General features: G+C 33.3%; 1 protein-coding gene across 2 annotated transcripts in view; it reads left to right on the top strand.

Annotated features, from left to right (window-relative positions):
* l(3)80Fg (dnaJ homolog subfamily C member 16 l(3)80Fg) overlaps positions 1–20,796 on the top strand; it is a 77,085-nt gene continuing 56,289 nt past the window's right edge. Inside the window, exons 1-2 of one of the 2 annotated variants that reach the window (XM_076503288.1) lie at positions 1–295; positions 9,332–9,398. In XM_076503288.1, coding sequence (XP_076359403.1) covers positions 132–295; positions 9,332–9,398 — 231 coding nt within the window. In that variant the 5' untranslated portion in view covers positions 1–131. The remainder of the gene's footprint in view (positions 296–9,331; positions 9,399–20,796) is intronic. The other variant, XM_076503289.1, reaches the window with a different exon arrangement.

Below are 20,796 nucleotides of genomic sequence, written 5' to 3'. Positions count from 1 at the left end.
ACACTTGTGCTATTAGATCAGTAGGTGGCTAACGTATGGTGGTTTGATTTTGGAAAATAGAAAACAAAGTTCAGTGTCATCATTAGTATTAGTGTGGGTGGGTTGAGTGTTCTTTAAGTTAATGTTTAAGAATGCTTGTACTAAAATTTCAATATTATAATGAATTCCTGATAGTCATTATTTCAATAATTCTAGTAGTTCAAGGTTTGAGAGATCCATATAAAACTTTGGGCGTAAAATCTTCAGCTTCTGTGCAAGAAATAAAGCAAGCTTACAAAAGGCTCGTAAGACAATGGTAAGTTTATTATCAAGTGAAAGAAATTGGGTCAAACCGCCACACAACCTCTAGAGGTCTTTCATTATCTCTCAGGCTTCTTCAAGACTTGAAATATTTTAAATCAAAATAACTGTCAAGTTCGTTATCGTCGATGTCAAACTCAAAAGACAGGCTTTATTACTGACTGTTTCTGATATGTTAGTAGGCCTAATAACATCACCACTCACATCCACAATTATTGTGAATAATTAGAATATATATCTAAAATGAGATACATCTGGCACAGTACTAACATTATTACTAATTAGTATTAGTTATATAAGGCAAAGTACGAGTGCGACAGCGTCAAATTGTATTACTATAAAAAACAAAAAACTAAAATAGGTTTATTGAATATTTTGTTTAAAATTAAAATTTCTTCACCTGAATGATTTGGTGAGATATATAATCATATGCTGAAGAGGTTATAAGTGTAATGTAATTTGTAAAGGAAACTTATTTTAATATACAGGTTTTATATAATGTTAATAATGGGTAGTGGTAGTAATGAGAAGTTTGCTTTTATATCAGTGGTTCTTGATGATTCCTTATACCAGTTAGTGATAGTATTTAGCAAGATCCAAGTACAGTTGGGCCTGACATGGCCAGGTAGTTAAAGCACTCGACTCATAATTCAAGGGTCACAGGTTCGAATCCCTATCACTCCAAATGTGCTCGCCCTTTCAGACGTGGGCATGTTATAATGTGATGGTCAATCCCACTAGTTGTTGGCCCAAGAGTTGGCAGTGGGTGATGATGACTAGCTGCCTTCTCTATTGTCTTACACTGCTAAATTAGGGATGGCTAGTGCAGATAACCCTTGTGTAGCTTTGCACAAAATTCAAAACAAACAAATGAACAGCGTCTGTGATGCAATGACCCTCTATATTTATTGTGAATGAGGAGAAAGTCCACAAAGTCTTAATGTTGGTAAAGGAAATACCAGCAGAGCAACACCAGTACATCCTTTGGTTATGTAATCCCTATCATGTATTTACATTGTCATTTCTGAAATTGAGAAAGCCAATTTAAGTTTTATAGTTATAGCAAAATAATTAAAAAATAACTACATTTTTTTAGGATACAAGTGTTGTTTTCATTAACAAAACTGAAGAGAAAGTACAGAGTTGAGATTTCTTTTTTGTATGCACACACACAAAAGCATATATGTTTATATACTGTTGTGTATAAAATGTACATGAATAAACTTGAGAAAAGTTGAGGGAGTATTTCTTTTGATAAAGAAAAAGACAAATACAACTTTAGCAAAGAGAACATGTAACACTACTGTGAAATTAAGAATTTAAGTAAGACACAGCATAATCTAAGAATATATATCAAAGTCTGGTTATAAAACTTTAATAATGTTGCAAAGCTCTACCATTTCTCAGCTGTTTTACAGATCCTAGTTTTTCTTGTTTGTTACTAAGATAAACTTTTGACTGGTGTAAACTTGGTAAGTGTAGCTGGTGAGTGTATTCTGAAAGTCATTCAGTCTGAACTGCATGATTTATTGTAAACTCAGTAAATTAGTGAAACTTTTTAATATCAGAGTTAAGCTACTGAAGCCAAGAATTATCACTAAAAGTTACATTTAGTTATAATTACTAGTAAATAAACCTGAGCACTGAACAGGATTTTGATAAAGACATTGTAGATTCCCTGTAAAACTGTTTCCTTTCCAAAGCATAGGTGTAAGACAGTGTAGAACTATATATAAATATATATGTAAGAAACTTAACATTCAGTGGTTTGAGTTATTATGTGATAAAGTGAGCAATGTAAACATATATCATAAACTGTTAATACCCATGCAGTATATAGCAGTCAAAAATTAATAGCTGTCGTACATTAACTTAGGAAAATTTGACAAGTTACCAGCACAAATGTCATACATTTAGACCTTTAGTTCAGTAATCTTATCAGATAATGGTTTTAATTTGGTTATAAATGTGTCTGTGTATATATATATATACACACACACATATATACAAAGCTAAACTTTAAGCAAGAATGAATTATTATTATAATATTTTATATTAATAAACACTTGTCATAATTAATATACTTTTAACCTTCTGTCCAAGGGTAGAACATCAAAGTGAATATGCCATAGTATTGTATTGAATATCAGTCAAAATGGTATTATGTATTTGATGTTATAGAGTTAATAACTACTCATTTGAAGCTAAATTGTCAGTTTGAACAACAGTTTGTTGAGTTCACAGTAAATACCAAATATATGGAGAGATACAAAGAAAAAAGTGCATTTTGGAGGTGCTAGAGGATATGCAAATAAAATGTGCAAACTGTATGATGCTCAAAAGTATTTCTAATCTTCACGTGAACATTATCTTGCACTTCAACTTGTCAGTGTGTGAGTCAGGCTTACATCATCAATTCACAAGCATATCTTGAGTATAATTACTTTTGGAATACATCTAAGTTTTTGTATGGAACAAACTTGTACATTTTATTAAAAGTCTGACACATCATGTAAATACAAATAGTAAGTTAGGATTTATAGTCAACATTTATTCTTCAGTATGTAGTCAGTCCCATTGCATCCATATTCAGCTAAACATTTTATTTAGGTTAAAATGTTTGCTATTCATCTGTTATGTATAAAAATCTCATAAACCATTTATTACACATACCTTTCAAAGTAATCTGTCTCTATATTAGTAGGGCTGTAATACAAGTTTACAAATTGTCCATGAATGACCTGACAATTCATATCTTTAACTTTAGGTTATCTAATGCTAGCCTCTTAAAGCATCTTAATATAACAACCAGTTGAATATATTAGTACCACACCTACACCTGTAGAGTTTGGAAAGCTTGGTGACACAAATGTGGAGTAATTCATGTTGTCATATATTAACTTAAGTGCATCTAAAACTTGCTGAGATATCAGTTAATGTGCATGTTGCAATAGTGACCTTTAATTTGAAGTCTCACTAAAAATGAAGAAACTGTATGAAGAACATAAAATATATATATATATATATAAATAAAATATATAATTCAATGTAATTTTCAGAAATGTAAAAAACATGAAAAAATGCATATTATGTGTATAAATATGCATAATTTAAGGGTGACAAGAGGCCTGTTTACCAATTTAGGCTATCCCATCCACTATGCTGAAGTCTGAAGAGTTATCTTGTTAAGGAAAGTAAGTAAATATTAAGTCACAAAATAAACTAAATAATAACATTACATTAAACAGTCTTGTATAATCAACAATAATCCCCTCTTCACACTTTTTTTACACTGTACACACATACTGGTTTTAATTTATTTATTTAGTATTCTCAAATAGCCTACACCAGTATTTGCAATTTCATTGTTGGTCTCTGTTCTCTTATGACCTCTGGTAGGGCTTCATCTTGATAAGACTCCTTGTCTTCATCTTGATCTTGTGTTGCCTGAAGTCTGTCTTTTCTAATCTATCTGTATGCTGGCACCGTATATCTTTTATCTCTTTCTTCTACTTGCCAGTCAGTTCTTCACTTAATGTTGACGTCCTTGTGTGTATCATCACCATCCAGTGGTCTTAGGCCTAGTAGGTCTTTATCTATGACATTCATACCTGCCCAATCATGTCAATCTGTACCACAGTAGCTGCATTCATGTGGTCTTCATCCCTCTTGAAATACTTCTTCAACACATTAGTCATCCAATCCACTTTCACAATATAGTGCATTCTGATGACTGCTTCCTGTACTGCAAAAGGCCCTTTCCACTGCTGGGTGAGGTTGTTGTCGGTTGTGGGTAGAAAAACTAAGACCATCTGCCCAACCTCAGAATGTTGATCTGTTGCTTTCTTGTTATTTTTTACTGCATTTGATATGTGTTGTATCACCAACAGAACTTCATTGGAAGGTCTGATATGGTACTGCTTTCTGGTTGTTTATCTTGTAACCATTGTTGCTCTGTTTTATACTGGACTTTCTCTTTGGCACTGCCCCAATATTTATGCAGAGAAATATATTTGTTTTGCACTTTTTTCTGCTTCTGTAGACCTACATTTGGGACATTACTCTTTGATACTTGCAATAGCTGATGTCTTGCTTTATTTTCTTTTTTTTTATTTCTTGTAATGAGTGCAGGTACTGTATCAGCCTTCCTTCTGTTTAGTTTCTTCAAATTTTTCTACCTGGTGTGTTTCAATCATCAAGTTGTATATAAGTGCTTTTGTACATATGGTCTCAAAGTCTCCTATGTATTATGGAGTATTCATCTTGATTTTTGCTATGGAAAACTTTCTCACTGTTCCATAAATTAGCACACACAGGTATACCTTACCTTCCATCTGGTCATCAGATACTAGACTTATTCTTACTGCTAGACTACTGCACCCAGTGTCTTCTAGAACTTTCACTTTTATGTCCCTGACTTAGTTTTTACTTATTGGCATGTTGTAATTTGTTGGAACATTTTGATATCTGTAACATGCCATGATCACTACTGACATAGTTGATACATTTACTAACATGTGCTAACAATTAGTCCTGCACTGATAATTTATGGAAATGACACTTCCTTTTTGTGGTGAATCTGACATGTTTACTTAACTCTGTTTGTTCTGGCAGCAGCATCCATGGTGACAGTTGTTCCTTTCTTGTTTCTTACTGGCACTGTCTTTGAAAATAGCTCCAGCTGCTTTAAGTTGAGATTTCTGCTGTTTCGTGTTGGTGATATACTTGCATTCCTTGGCATTGTGTCCTATTTTGTAACAAATAAATCATCTCCAATTTGTCTGTTGACCCCTGTGACTTTTGGTAGATTTCTGCTCCTTGTTAAACACCATTGTTTTGAACTGTAGCTGAATATTCTTGGACTTGCTCATTATACTCTTTCCATGAGCTTACATATACTGTTCTGTCAACTTGATCATCTTGTGCATATCTTTTGGTGCTTTCTTCTTTGGTAATATAAACTGTTCACACATGATAGGTTCCTAGCCCTTCACAAGAATACTTTGTGCAAAATTTTTATTTTTTATTGCACCTGAATGAACCTTAACTACCATAAAAAAATATTTTTACATTTCAGCTGCTTTTACAATAATAAATAAAGAACACACATGATTTTACAATAATAAATAAAGAACACACATGATTTTACAATAATAAATAAAGAACACACATGATTTTACAATAATAAATAAAGAACACACATGATTTTACAATAATAAATAAAGAACACACATGATTTTACAATAATAAATAAAGAACACACATGATTTTACAATAATAAATAAAGAACACACATGATTTTACAATAATAAATAAAGAACACACATGATTGGAAAACAAGGAACAAGTAGTTACCAGGTCTTTTTTTTCCCTTGTGATTGCCAGTGACATCTAACACTAATTTTTCAAACAAATGTTAGCACTGCACTCAATTTTTTATTTAGTTAGATAATTCACGAAAGAACACAGAATAGTAATGTGTAAAAAACAATGTTCCATGACTATCTCAATATTTCTAGCTTTTTAACTGTGCAACAAGAGGACATTAAAACTTCATCTAAGCTCATCAGTGTGTTTCTTGTGGGAATCAATCTTGAAATGAGAGACAAGTTTACAATTCTCTTTCCTTAAAACAATGTAATGCAATATGTCATTTGATATATGAAAACCCTGATATTCTGTTAGTTATAAACACTGTAGTGTGGAATGTCAGAGAGGATTACTGGCAGTTTTTTAAATGCGACAGGTAGGCATGGCAAGGAGGACATCAGTTTCATAACTCTGTAACCAAATAAGATTGAAGGCTAGGAAAATTATCCTTTGTCTGAGTGATAACAATATTATAATAAGTAATATATATTAAATTTTGTATTTTTTATAGGGGTGGTAAATTAATCAACAAAGAGAATTGTCTTGTTTCTTTTGAAAAATTTACTGTACCACACCTTGACAGGAAGTATGAAGCCCCTTTCCCCATTGTCTTGGGCTAAAATTTCTCCTGGCATTGTCCAAAAGTTTCAACAGTTTTTCTTTCAATTTTCCTTTCTGAAACTGCTTGTAATGTTGTTATTCGTATATACTTTGTTATTAAAATAAATTGTACATGCATGCAGTAGGCTTCTTGTATAACTATTAATCACTATGCTTTAGTGTCTCATAGGATTTCTTCCACTATCTACCCCTGTAAATCCTGGCTGGCTTGCCACTTTCAGGTTTTATGTATGGGCCATATTCCATTGTTAAATTTAGCTCTTTCATGTTGAATTTAATTATAGTGAACTACATTTTCAACACAGTCTAAATTTCCAAAAATTTTGTGTAAATTTGGTGTCAATTCAAGTTGTTCACTAAGTGTAAGATAATCATGTTTATCATTCACTAAAACGTCCACTTGTTGGTGACAGACTTGCATTCACTTGAAATGTGCCCCATTTTTATGACAAGGATAACATAAAACCCATTTGCTTAGAGAATAAATGTCACAATTCCCATACTAGAATTTGTTTGTTTAGAATTAAGCACAAAGCTACACAATGGGCTATCTGTGCTCTGCCCACCATGAGTATCAAAACTGCTTTTTAGTGTGTAAGTCCATAGACATACCACTGTGCCATTGGGGGGCCTCATACTAGGGAAAATTCTAGATTCTTTTAATATACTGCCTTATAAACATAATAACTTAAACTTGTATAATATTAAATTAAGGAGTATTAGTTGCATTTTATGCTATATTTATTGGCATAACATGACAAGAAAATAGTTCAAGTAAATTTTGAAACTGCATTATAATTGAAATGTCATTATATTTTACAAAATATTGATCCACTAGAGCAAAGCTAAAACAGGTCACTTTGTAAAGGTCAGTTTTGTGGTAGCATGAGTGCACATGTACCTTATCATTAAAACTTCTTTAATGCCAATCAGACAAAGCTGAAAGGTTAATAAAATAATTACAAATATATATTGGTGTATAATTATATTAGGTTTAAGCTATTTAGGCTAAATATTTCTTGCTTTGCATTATAATTTTGATTGTTTTAGAATGAAAAAGCATAATTTATGTCAATTTACTAATTTTTTTTATAATGATTATGAGGTCTGTTGAAATGACCAGATCCATACAGTGTTACAGTATTGAAAATAATAGAATAAAATAAAAAAATTTTCTGAAGAAAATTGGGTAATTATCTGAAGGTAAGAAGGAGGTAACAAAGGTTTTGTATGTGAAATGTGACAAATTTATGATACATAAATGTTTTTTGATATCTTAAAATAAAAAATACTTCTCATGTTTGATAGTCAACATTCAAAAAGAAAAAAATGTACAAGCATATCATTGTCTGGTAAGTATTAAGACCTAATACAAACATCTGGTATTTTTTGTATGAAAACCACGTAATGTTTACTGATAAATTGTAAAATTTCATAAAGATGCATATATTTTATGAAAAATTGTACCATGAAAACTGTAACAAGCACAAATTGGTTATGAGGACAGTTCCTAGACCAAGCTCATAAACAGATTTAAACTTAATATAAAAATAATTAATTTATATAGTGGGAACATTAAAATAAGTTATTTTTAGAAGTTACAGTTATGGCAATTTTGTTTAAGTAAATGCTTATAAATCAGTTATTGTTAATTGTTGTCATGTTACTCAAGTTTTCTACATTTTTTTCATTTATTTAATCTATTAGTGTTACATCATATAATATTTAGTAGTGTGTAAAATGTTGGTTGCTGTTCAGAAAATACATATATTGAGAGACATACATATATGTTTATGTATAAAAATCCAAAATATATCATAGGTGATTGTGAGTTTAATTATAAAGAATGTATAGTGGCAACTCCTAAAGTATAATAATCACAGCTTGAATTATAATAAAAGACTAGAGAAGAGTAATTCATCTTGTTAATTGGATTCTGAAGTAACTGAACCAGACTGTGTGGACTTTGACAAAAAAGAGAATTACTGTTTGTTTGTTTTTTGACTTTCGCACAAAGTTACTCGAGGACTATCTGTGCTAGCCGTCCCTAATTTAGCAGTGTAAGACTAGAGAGAAGGCAGCTAGTCATCACCACCCACCGCCAACTCTTGGGCTACTCTTTTACCAACGAATAGTGGGATTGACCGTCACATTATAATGCCCCCACGGCTGAAAGGGCAAGCATGTTTGGCACGACGCTGATGCAAACCCGTGACCCTCGGATTACGAGTCGCACGCCTTAACACACTTTGCCGTGCCAGTCCACAGAGAATTATTTAAAGCTTGTTTGTTTGTTTTTGAATTTTGCTCAAAGCTACACAAAGGCTATCTGCCCTAGCCATTCCTACTTTAGCAATTTGAGACTAGAGGGAAGGCAGCTAGTCATGACCACCCACCACTAACTCTTGGGCTTCTCTTTTACCAATGAATAATAGGATTGACCATCACACTATAACATTCCCACAGCTGAAAGGGTGACCATGTTTGGTTTGACAGGATTATTTAATTCTCTGGATTCACCTATGGTTATTAGCTGTGTAATGAACACTTGTTTAATGTATTATTTTACAAAAAGTGGACTATATGCTGCTTGTTTATCATTGACATTTATTACCAGTAAATCACAGACTTCTATGGTAAAAAATTGAAATTCAGTAAAAACCTTACAATTCCTATATAATTATCTTTATATAACCATACAAATTTGTTTCTATTTTATTTTTGAAGTTCACAATGTTGGTTAATGGTAGACATATTAATTTGTAATCTGTAAAATGCCTGATGCTGTTCTCCTAAGTCTTAATTTTGTGTTTAATTTAGATTTTTATATGTTAATAGATTTAATCCCTTGTTGAAATGAACAGGCTGAACATAATCTGATGTGAAAAAAAATTATCAGAATAGACAAGCATTAGCCATTTCCATGTCTTCAATTAATATTTATTTGATTATTTTTATCATTATTTAATAATACTAAGTTTATAGCATATTTTCCTGTTTTTCTTGTAAATGTTTAGAATTATATTTCCTGGATTTTCAGGCATCCAGACAAGAACAAAGAACCAGGTTCAGAATCTCATTTTATTGAGATCAACAAGGCATATGAGGTATGATTGAAGTTGGTCTAAAAATATCAAAAAGTCGAGGTTTCTACAGATGAAAAACATTAAAAAGTCGTGTATAGGCTCAGTTTTCATTTATTAGTATTTTTCTGAATAATTTTATCATGTTTGTTCAAACAGATTTGGATATAATATTTATAAACAAGAATGAAGTGACAACAATAAGTTTGGTTGAACTTTGCACTTACAAGAATAATATGCTGGATATTAAATTAAATTTGAAATAAATGTACCTTTCTTTTAATAAATATAGGATTTAATATGAATAATCCCAAAGTAATTGATGTTTCTAGTTTTTGTCTTTTTTTTTTTCTGCCTTTCAACACTGCATGAGAGTGCATCTTTCTATACTTGGGCAACTTTTGAACATTCTCTCACTTCTTAGATATCTTTGTTGTGTATAAATATGCTATATCTTTCACTCTGTGTGTAACATTATAGCATTTATTTTAAGTTTATTCCTTTTTTGTGTATGTGGAAGTATCACATAAAATGCTGTCAAGAAAGCTGTAAAGTTGATTTTGTTTTAGCTGCCTTTATCCTGGATTGAATAGTACCTGTCATTTCTAGGAGGGAAATACTGCCTGCTATGCAATGTTTTCAATGGCTTGTCCTTTAATGGTTGTTCAGATTATGTTTCAAAGTTATAGCTTTAGTTATGTTAAAATGAGAATGTTCAAATATAATGTGCTTTACAAGCTGAAGAACATTGGATTTAGATGGTGTGGAACACTATCTTGGAAGAGAAGTAGTTGAGGGAATCCAGTAAAGGTGATAGTTTTGTGTAAGAAAAAGCAAGTATGTAACTTGTTTGTGCTTAGTGTTATAATAATGAACATTCATATTGCATTTCACTTTATATCCAGTCTTATTATTCTGTTTGACATCAAGACTCAATTAGTTAGTGATTTAGTGTTACTTCATGATTGGATATTTACAAAATCTCCATTTATTCATTATACCTATCCAAGTTCTTAAAGATTAATTCAGTTGTACCTTTATGTATCACACAATGAGCAGATAGGAGAAAACAAAACCTTTATGTATCACACAATGAGCAGATAGGAGAAAACTTTGTTCTGCTATAAGTAGAACATATGATTTTGCAAAGTATGCTATATATGTTGAAATGTGTACTGCCCTTTACTTCAGTTCTTGTGTGTTACGTTTATAGCAGTTTCTCAGCTAAGGAAATTAAATGTTTTATGATGAGGACTTACGACCAAGAGAAAGAGTTTTACACTGAGGGGAGATGTTTGTCAGAGAGAGATATAGCATCTAGAAGTTCTCTTCTTATTTTATGACTTGTATTAATGTTACATGTTATATCTGTTGACTCAGAAAGAAGAGCTACTAATCTGGTGCATATTGGATGACATGTTCATGACTTTTTCATGAGGAAAAGTGGACAACTGAATGTTATCACAGTGGTGTGGCTTCTGGAAAGTCTGAGGCTGGATGTTACTGTCTTTGTAGAATCTTAAAACTTATGGTAGTGGCGAGTCTTTTGAGCTGGGGGAATATACTGCTGAAATAAGTTTGAGCCATAGAGGACCTTGGGATGAACCTGCAAGAACACATCATTCTGCTACCCTAGAGCAGAGACCTACTTCTTGCCAGAGTATCAAGGCATCCATGAAAGTCTGGTATAGATAGTATGGTTCTAGGTTCCATCAAACATATTGTTTTATTTTGGATGGGTCTCCAGTTTATTACACTATGCACATTACATATTACTATCTCAGATAATTGGAAATTTGAATTTGAGCTTAGTAGTTAATTAAATGTGAAAGTGTATTCAATTTTTGTTATTTGCCAACAAGATTAATGCACAGTTTCCTTTAACACAAATATATTTTAATATATAAACATAAAATGATACAATGTAAAATAATGGTCATTACTAATAGTTATTACAAAGGATGGCTTATATATAACAGTTTTACAAATGTACAGACAACACAGAGTCTTATATCAGGTCTAGAACTAAATATTTTATTGACAGTCCAAGTCTATGCCAAGCAAATTAATTCAGTGTTGATAATGTTGCAAACTTGCTTAAACTGGCTAGGCATGATTGACCTTACACCTCTAGAAGTTCACTTCTTACCAGTGAAGATATTTCATGTACTCAGATAAATACTGACATCCAAAGTTATTCACTGAAGTTAAATGGTCTGTAATGTTTGAAATCTGTAAACATTCCTGGTTCAGTTCTGTAGTTTTCCAATAAACTGACATTAATCACAGTTATAGCTTCTTAGGCCTATAGTACTGACTAGCTGCCCAACAATAATACCCTTCTTTGAACATTATTTTTATACAAATCTTGCAAGTCTTTAGAACCTTCACCAATATTCTCGTGTACAATACTGTCAATCACTAATATTATTTGCATGTAAACATATAGTACATTGTTGATCTTTACTGAAGAACATTCTACAATTTTCTAGAACAGGTGAGACTTACACAATATACACTCAAGAATATATGTCTCAGGCAAAAAATAAAACTATACAGAAAAAGTGTGAGCATTATAATAAATGTATAATGATAAATCTGTTACACCTCTCTCCTTAGAGAATTAAAAATTTGCATTAGACAATTTTTAACTGAGATATGACATATATGTGTTGATCCATGAAGGAGAGGAAATGATTCTTGTGGTTGAGTGGTCTAACTCCAGCACATCACTTTGGTTTTGAATTCCATTAGAAGGGCAGCCTTGTGGTGGCACTCAAAGGCTCAGTTAGCTGGTCTTGTTGGGTTAGGTTCAACTGAGTACCAGTGTTGGACATTCTCAGTGGGTGTTGTGAACATTGTGTCTCATGATGGTGTTTGGGTGTAGTGCTCACAAAACCCTGGCATTGCTGCAGTGTCCTTATTTGGCATTGTAGTACACTCCTTCATATGGCTCCATGGTGGGTGGGGTCAGTTGGTACTGAATATTTCTTTTATTATGGATCCCTCAATTCCAAATCAAAAGAAAATAAGAAAAAGAAACAGCTAATTGGTAAACCACTACATCTTGAAGACTCCAAACAGCAGTCTTTACTTTTTGTTTCACCTATACATATTTTCTCATACTACATTCTTTCTCAGACAAACCTTTAGGGCATATGTCTCCCTTTTTTTTTTGTTAAGTATGGACTAGAGAGGCTTGTTGACTCTCATAAGTCAGTCAAAAGACATCTTGGTGGAAACATCCACTGAAAAACCAGTAAGTTCCTCTTGCATTCAAAGGGCATTGGGGATATACCCATTGAGGTAACTCTCCATACTGCTTTGAATTCCTCATTAAGAGTTATTGTTGAAAGGAGTTTAAAGAACATCCTTGCTGGTTTCTTCACCCAAGGAGTTTCTGTTGTGAGGCATATCTTCACTTGCAAGGGTGGAATTATGCTTCCTACCAAAGTTCTAATTTTAATATTTATGTCACAGTGTCCACCTGCTGTTGTCAAGGTTGGCTATGTGAACTGTAATGTATGCCCACATATTTCCAATCCTCTCAGATGTTTCCAGTATCAGCTGTTCACTTGCTCAAAGACATCATATCATGGTTCTTTGGCATCTTCTTGTGCTGGTAAAGACCATGATGCCTCCTATGAGTGCAAACTGGACTCTAACTGTATTAATTGTAGTGGTTCTTTACTTCTGTTCTTGTCCTAGGTGGGTGGAAGAGGTACAGCATATGTAAAAGGTTCACAACATTACTTACATCAAGGCCCAGAATTTATTCTTCTCACTCCATCTCAGACATATGCTGCTGCAATATGTTCAAATGCTTCAGACCATGTGCAGAGTCTATTGCCCTCTTTGGATAAGCATGTTTACAAGTCCATGTTTACTCCTGCCTCTGTCTTCACCATTCCTTCCAGTGATTGCTCAGGTCCATTTCCTTCAGCCCTGGGTTATGGTGTATGTTCAGACCCATCTTTTTTTGCTCTCAGAAACTGGAATCTACATCTACTGATAGAGACCTGCCTACTTGATCTAGGGCAGAATTCATGGAGGTCAAGAGACCTTCTTATAATAAAACTGTTGTAAACTGAAGGGTTTTCCACCCATTTCTCCACCATCTAAATAAAAATGGCCACATTGACACAGTGGAACTGTTGAGGTTTCCATTCTAATCTGGATAACATTAAGGTTTTGATTGATTCCTATCATCCTGTGTGTCTTTTCCTACAGGAAAAGTTTCTGAAACAGGTTTATACAGTCACCATTTGGCAGTTTTTTATACTGGAATGACAGGTTGTGTGATGAATGAGTTCATGAATGGGTGGCACAACTGGTTAATCAGCACATGCCTGCCCTGTCTTTGTCACTCAATACCCCTTGAAGGCTGTCATCATCTTTGTTTCCTTGGGTCATACCATCACTGTTTGTTTTCCCTGTTTGTCTCCTGTAGAGACCTTGATGCCCTCACTGAACAGTGACCTTTTTAATCCTGTGGGACTTTAATGGATGTAATCCCCTTTGTGGTGGTCCCGATATTGATAGAGGAGGCCATTGCACTGAGCTTATGATCTCAGATAACAACCTTTCTCTGTTCAATACTGTTTTTTTTAGGTATTTTCATGCACCTAGTCAGTCTTTTACTATTGTTGATCTCTCTGTCTGCTCTCCTTTACTTTTCTTGGAGGGTTGACAGTGATAATTTTCCTGTCATTTTGAGGGAAACTGGCCATGGTCAGTGCTACCTGACCTGCATATTGTGGTAGAAGTTGGACCAGGCCAATTACTCTTTTGAATCTTGATCCTGTCATCATCTGTATGGCATCGATGTACAACTTCATGGCAGCAGTGACTGAGTGTATTATGTAGACAGCTGCTCAGTGTAATCCTAAATAATTGACATATTTTTCATGTTATCTTCACTTGTGGTGTAGTCCTGCCTGCCAAAAGACATGAAAGGCTCAAAAACTGGCATGGGATACCTTTTGTAGGTATCCCTCACTTTCAAACTGCATTGCTGTTCGGTGAGCTCATGTTCTGTTTTTGTGTAACATCATTTTGGGAAGTCATCCCAGTTCTTTGGATTCTGATGCTGATATGTCATATCTTCATTTATTCATTATTTATCACAGCTTTCTTCCTCCACATCTCCTGATCATATTCCTATTTCCCATTCTCCTGTTTCCATGATTCATCCTTCACCTGCATCTTGACATTCTCATCTTTATCCTTATTTTTTCTCCATGTCTGTCAAGAACATTGACAATGGTATAGGTGACTATACAGTGAAGTCAATTTCTGTAGGGGCCAGTCTCTACTGATTTTTCTTTATTTAGGAGATTGTCACTATGGATCCAAGAGAGTCTGTCACAAGCAGTCATCTGTCTAAGACAGTGAAAAACATTCTTCTCAAGGAAGTTGTTGGTATTTTCAGTTTAGTTTGTTTTTAACTCTTGATTTTTCATTGCTCAAAGAAAACTAGGGATTGGAGATCTGTCATCAACTTCTCTCATCTAAATTAATTTAGAATTCTCCTCATTTCTCCATGAGGTAGTTTTTTATCTATTCATTGAGCTTTCACTTCAAGATTGACACAGCAGATGCATACGTTCATGCTCCTATCTGTCCTTAATTGTGCCATTTTCTTTGGTTCATCCTTGAGGGTTGTGCTTTTCATTTCCAGGCTCTCCCATCTGGGCTTTTCTCAGCTCCTTCAGGGCAAATATGTTTATTGAGAACTTGGCCTTATCATTATTTAGATGACTGGCTCCTTCCTGTTTGATCTTTTCTGACCACACCCATTTGCTTCTGGAGAAGTCAGCTTATGTGGGTTAGTTAATTAAAACAGAGAACTCTGTCCTTTTTTCCACACAGTAGCTAATTCACTTGGGGGATATCTTTGATTCACACCTCATTTGGGCCCAGTCTTCTCCATTCTGTCTTTGGGATATGAAGCAGTTGATTATCAAAACCTTATTCTCTCATTCTATTACAACTCCAGTGGTTCTGTATTTTTTTGGGATGTGAGTTTTCCTGGAAGCTCTCATTTCCCTCAGTTGTGCCTCACATATGTTCATTCCAATGGGAATTCCATGATAATTGGATCTTCAGCTTGGGTTCCATGGACCAACCAGTTGTCTTTCTTTTCTTTGGTTAAATTTTGCCTGATGGTTGGACAGAGAAAATACTGTCACTGGTGTTTCTGATCCAGATCTGCCTCTTTTTCCAATGATTCTCTTGTGGGTTGGGTTGCATTGAGATTTTCTTGAATTGGTTATTGGCTACATTTGGCTTCATATCAACATTTTGGAGCTCTTAGCTATAGTTTGAGCTATGTCTCTTTTCCTCTATCTTCTGAGGTAAAGGTGGTTATGGTGAATTCTGACAACTTTACAGTAGTCTCGTACATCATCCGGCAAAGAGGTATCAAATCCATGTCCCGTTGTTTTCATACTCTAGAATTCCTATTGTGAGCCCACATGTAGCAGATGGAGCTCTTAGCTTGCCATATTTATGATGCTTTTAATCTTATTGCAGATCAAATATTGCATCTACACAAGGTCATTCCCAAAGTGTTCCCTGGATTCTCAAGTTTTCTGGTGGTTATGCTTTCATCTGGGAATCCTGATCATAAATGCATTTGCCACACATTTAAACAACAAATTACTTTCTTTCTGGTCTCCAGTTTTTCATCCTCAGGCTTTTTGGATAGATGTTTTTACATTTATGCCTTTCCATTTATATGTCACTTCACCAAAGTAATCTCCCTCATTTGCCCACTCTGTGTTGAGTTTTCTTGGTGGCTCTTTTTTAGCAAGACTAGTCTTGACTCCTTATTCTGAAACCTCTGCAGCTATGTAACCTCTGTCTCCTCTTATTTTTCAATCTCATTTGGAAGTCTTCTGATTAAATACTGCATCATAATACTTTAAAAGTGAAGTCGAACCTCATCTGTAGTGTTGGGATTTGGTAGATACATATCAATGTTTAGATTAATGCCTCTATCTTCTTCATTCTGTGAACTGGCCACTGGCTTTCCATATTTCCATGATGGTTTGGAGTTACCTATTTTATCCTACTAGAATCATTTTGTTTCCAGTAGTATGTTTATGATTGAGGATGAAATGGGGCACATTGATTTGTTCAACCAAAACATTGTTTTATGAGATATGTCTTTACTTTCTCCTGGGTGAAGGGCATATCTGTTACAAAAGTATTGCAGTCTCCTCCATGTATGCTATTTTTCAGTAACAGAGCACACAGTTACAGATCACACATGTTCAGTTCTCCATGGATGCTTTTAATACAAGAGTTCCTTGTTACATCTTAAATCAGTCCATTCATCTACTCAGTATGAGATTCTAGCTGCTGTGTGAGTGGAGATATGTACCACATCAGAGATGATCATTTTCTTATACTGAAAATAGTTTTATGATGGATGCTTGCATGCACTTCTTCCCCACTTTCAGTGTTGTTCTGCTTCCTGTGGATCTAATCTCAAAAGTGAGGTTTATATTAAGTAGTACAGAGAGAGTCAGCTGTTCAAGGAGAATGTTTTGTGCTTCTTTTAGTGGAGGGTTGTATGCCCTGTGCATTTTAAATGAGCAACTTAAGCTCATGGGGTAGAAAGGATAGCACATCAAACAAGAAAATTTCTTTTCAATACATTAATGGGCAGTGGAAGTATCTATTGGAAATCTATTTACAGTGTGATAAATGTTAGTATTTACCAGTTGATTACGTTCAACTAATTTATTATTCTAATGTGAGTTTATTGAAAAAAATTAAACTATAACACTGTAAATCAGATTTTCATATCTGTGGGCAGAGCACATATAGCCCATTATATAGTTTGTTTTTTTAACAATAAACATAATGCTGATATTTCAGTTTGATAGTTGGAGTTATCTAAAATATGAATAATAAAGTCATTCCAGTGGTATTTTAATAACTGGATAGATGGAATTATCAAAATTGGTAGCAACTAGAGATCCTTACTTTGATTGGTTGACTGTTGATGTAATCATAATATTGATTACTGAATTGCTGAAATAAATGAAAACAGTAACAATTGCAAGCCTAACTGAATATTTTTGTGACATTAACATTTTTGGTATGGGCATTCTTTCCTGCATGTCATAAGGTACACTCAAATTTTAATCAAACTATTTTCTTATCATAGTATAAGAATAACTCTTGTACTAAAACAGGGTTAATAACCCATATTTTAATATTATATAAGTTTTAAGTTTTTAATTTAATAACAAATATTTTTTTTAAATCCTGAACTTCTTGTATATCTTCACAATTCTCATACTAAAAATATATTAGAAACTATAGTGTGGAAACTACAGAGTTAATTGAGGTCCCAAAGTTAGTCAATTCCACTGAGACTTTACAGAGAGAGTTAATGTATTTAATTATATTTTTTATTAATTATCCTAAGGTACACAAATTGGTTTTCATAGGTAATGGATTACATCAGTTAATCATATTAATCACTCAGTTTTAACTTTCTTCAGTGATATATCAGTTTGTATATTAAAACTATAATCTCTCTTGTGCTTGAATGAGAATGACCATGACATGAATAGAGCTAGTCACTAGAACAAGCAATTTCCTTTCTAAACTAACGAGGCTAAAATCACCTACCACACTGTTCAAGTTCAATGTTTCTTACATTACAGGTAACATCATGTTTATCCATAGTGACATGGTTTCACAAACCATGTGCATATACTGAATTTTTTAACAAACATATATTTTCTTTTACATTTTTCATGTTTCTTTGTTTTGTTCTCACAAACTCAGTTACTCACAGATTCAGTACTAATTCATGATAAATATATTGTAAAATTCATTGTTATTGAGCAGATATATGCCACTACTCTGAAGTTAATCTAATTTTACCTAAATATACCATAAATATTTTCCACTGGATATTTCTTTAAAGCCATTGCCAAAGTAGTTTATGTTTATTGGGTGCTTATTCAAATGTCTTTGTTTTCTTTTTATCAGCTATCTGTGTTAGTGTTTTTTAATTTTCTGTTACAATTAAGGAAACTGTTTGACTCAGTTTTAATTTTTTTTAAAACTAATACCTTATATGACATCATTTTTCGAGCTGAGATTACTAACAGTGCTGGTCAGGTTTGATGATTCTACTATAAAAAATAAGTGCATGTTGTTCAGTTTCATACAATGAATATCACAGGCACAATAAAAGGGTTAATAATGATAAATTGTTTACTATAACACTGTAAACATTTTTTTTAATATTTATTTGTGTACTTGAAGTATTGCATTTGATCAAAGGCAGCATTAATTTTCACATACTTGGTGTATTTATTGAATTTTCTCCTAATTGTTAATGTCCAATTGTAGCATACATGACATCAGCATAAAGGATGAAATGCATTCAGTGTTGTAAATCTTTAAGTTACATAATATAAGTATGGATTGGTTTCTGTAAATACTGAAATTTGTATGTCATCTTGTGTAGATAACACTGCACAAAAATATTTATGAAAAGTTTTAGCTGATTTTGACAGGTACCTGGTGGGTATGCACAAATACAGTTTTGGTTTTGCTTCATCGCGTAGGAACTCTGAGAAATAGACAGTTAATTGTTTACCAGCAATAACATATTTAATTGCGTTTATGTTTCTAATACACTATTAAGTTCAACGTAATTAAAAGTGTTTTGCTCCTGATTTTCGTTTGTATTCAATGTCCGGTGCACTACTGTTGCAGTGCCCAACAGTAGTCAGCAAGCACTGATGGATTCCAGTTGCCCTGATATCATTTTCACATTGTAGCCATGTCCTGGTGAAACTGAAGGTTTTGATGAAATGGTACATAATGGGCAAATTTGGATGTGATTTTTGTGATAAGCAGCCAAAAATCTATAAGGAACACCCAATAGTGTTCAAGAAGCAAAAACTTTGTTGTGCAGTGTCATGTCTTCTTAGCTTAAATTTTCTCCATAAGTCCAGCGAATTCTTTTTTCCCCAATGTCTGGTTTGTTGGTTGCTCTTTCAATCTGGATGGGTTCAAATACTTATCCATGAGGTGTTGTCATCATGGCATCTTAAGAACTGTTTATTTATCCACTGTCAGCTGTAATGACTAGGTTTCTTATCTCTGTAACTATTCCCTGTTCCTGGTTTTCTTTGGAAGGAGTGCTGTTCCTTACAAACTTCAACCTGCAATTTTGAGCAACATATTCCTTTAAAATGATATTTAAAACTTATTGTTTTGTGATATATTTTCTCCATTCTGTGTAACTAGTTACCTGACAAGTTCTTTTAGTTGTTGTTTTTTAAGCTGTTATTAGTGTGAGTTCATGTTTCAGTATTACTTTTTCTAATGATCACATAGGTTTGAGTTGGTGTCCTTAGTTTATCTGCAAACTTAACGAGTTTTAGTTCCATTGTAGCATCCTTAAAATATATAGTTCTGCTTTGTTTCAGCATGATTCTTATATCCTCATCTGTTTCTGTCCAAAAAAGATAGTTAGGAGAGCCTGTCCAAATCATCTGCAAGTTTACCTAAGGTTTTTTTCTTTCTCCACATCCCATTATGGAACTTTTCTATGCATACTTCTTTCTGGTGTGACTTTCCAAACCTGTTGAATTAGTTGTATACTACAGCTTGTTAGTTGAAATGGCTCTCAGCTAGAAGGTTACTTTACATTGTAACAACTATTACTTTTAAGATGACAGCAAGATGAATAATTTTTTCATTCACTATTCCACCCATTCACTCTGGAATTAGCTTTGAATTGAGTTTTTTTTTATGACTTCCATGGTACCTTCCCATCATAGATTTTTGGTGCTTCAATTGGATTATTTAGTAATGAAACTAGATTTGTGTCATGACATGAGTAGTTCAAGTAGTTTCTTCAATAACAACAGTAGTGGTAATAAGTGTATCAGGGAAATTCTCCTATTCTATAATTAGTAGTAGATAGTGTTTTGGATGGAATTCTTGTGCTAATTCAGGAAAAGGTATGGTTGATTTAAATTAATCTTTGCATTTAATAATTTATTTTCAGATGCTTCATTCTGTAAGAGGTTGTATTCTACCTCTGTTTTACTTTTTTCTCTCTTGTTAATAGCATTCTTTACTTCATTTTTAACTCTGTTGTTGAAGTTTTGTACTTTGCTTTAGACTTTGTTGATGTCCTGCATTTTTCCAAACTTATTATTGTAATACTTCCATTTATTCTCTGTAGTTTCATCAATCTTGTCTTCATTCACATTTATTTTCAATTTTAATTCTTCCTTAAATATTAAATCCCTTTGTTCTAATTTCCTGTCTTTTCTTGTTCTTCTTAGTTACTCAATTTCTCTTCTGTTTATTCTTCTTTCCTGTGTATTATCATGTTTAGCAGGTTTCTTATCTCAGTGTTCTTATGCACACT

Source organism: Tachypleus tridentatus, chromosome 6, assembly GCF_004210375.1.
Source record: "Tachypleus tridentatus isolate NWPU-2018 chromosome 6, ASM421037v1, whole genome shotgun sequence".
NCBI classification, from domain to species: domain Eukaryota; kingdom Metazoa; phylum Arthropoda; class Merostomata; order Xiphosura; family Limulidae; genus Tachypleus; species Tachypleus tridentatus.
This window is presented reverse-complemented; position numbering and strand designations above follow the sequence as displayed.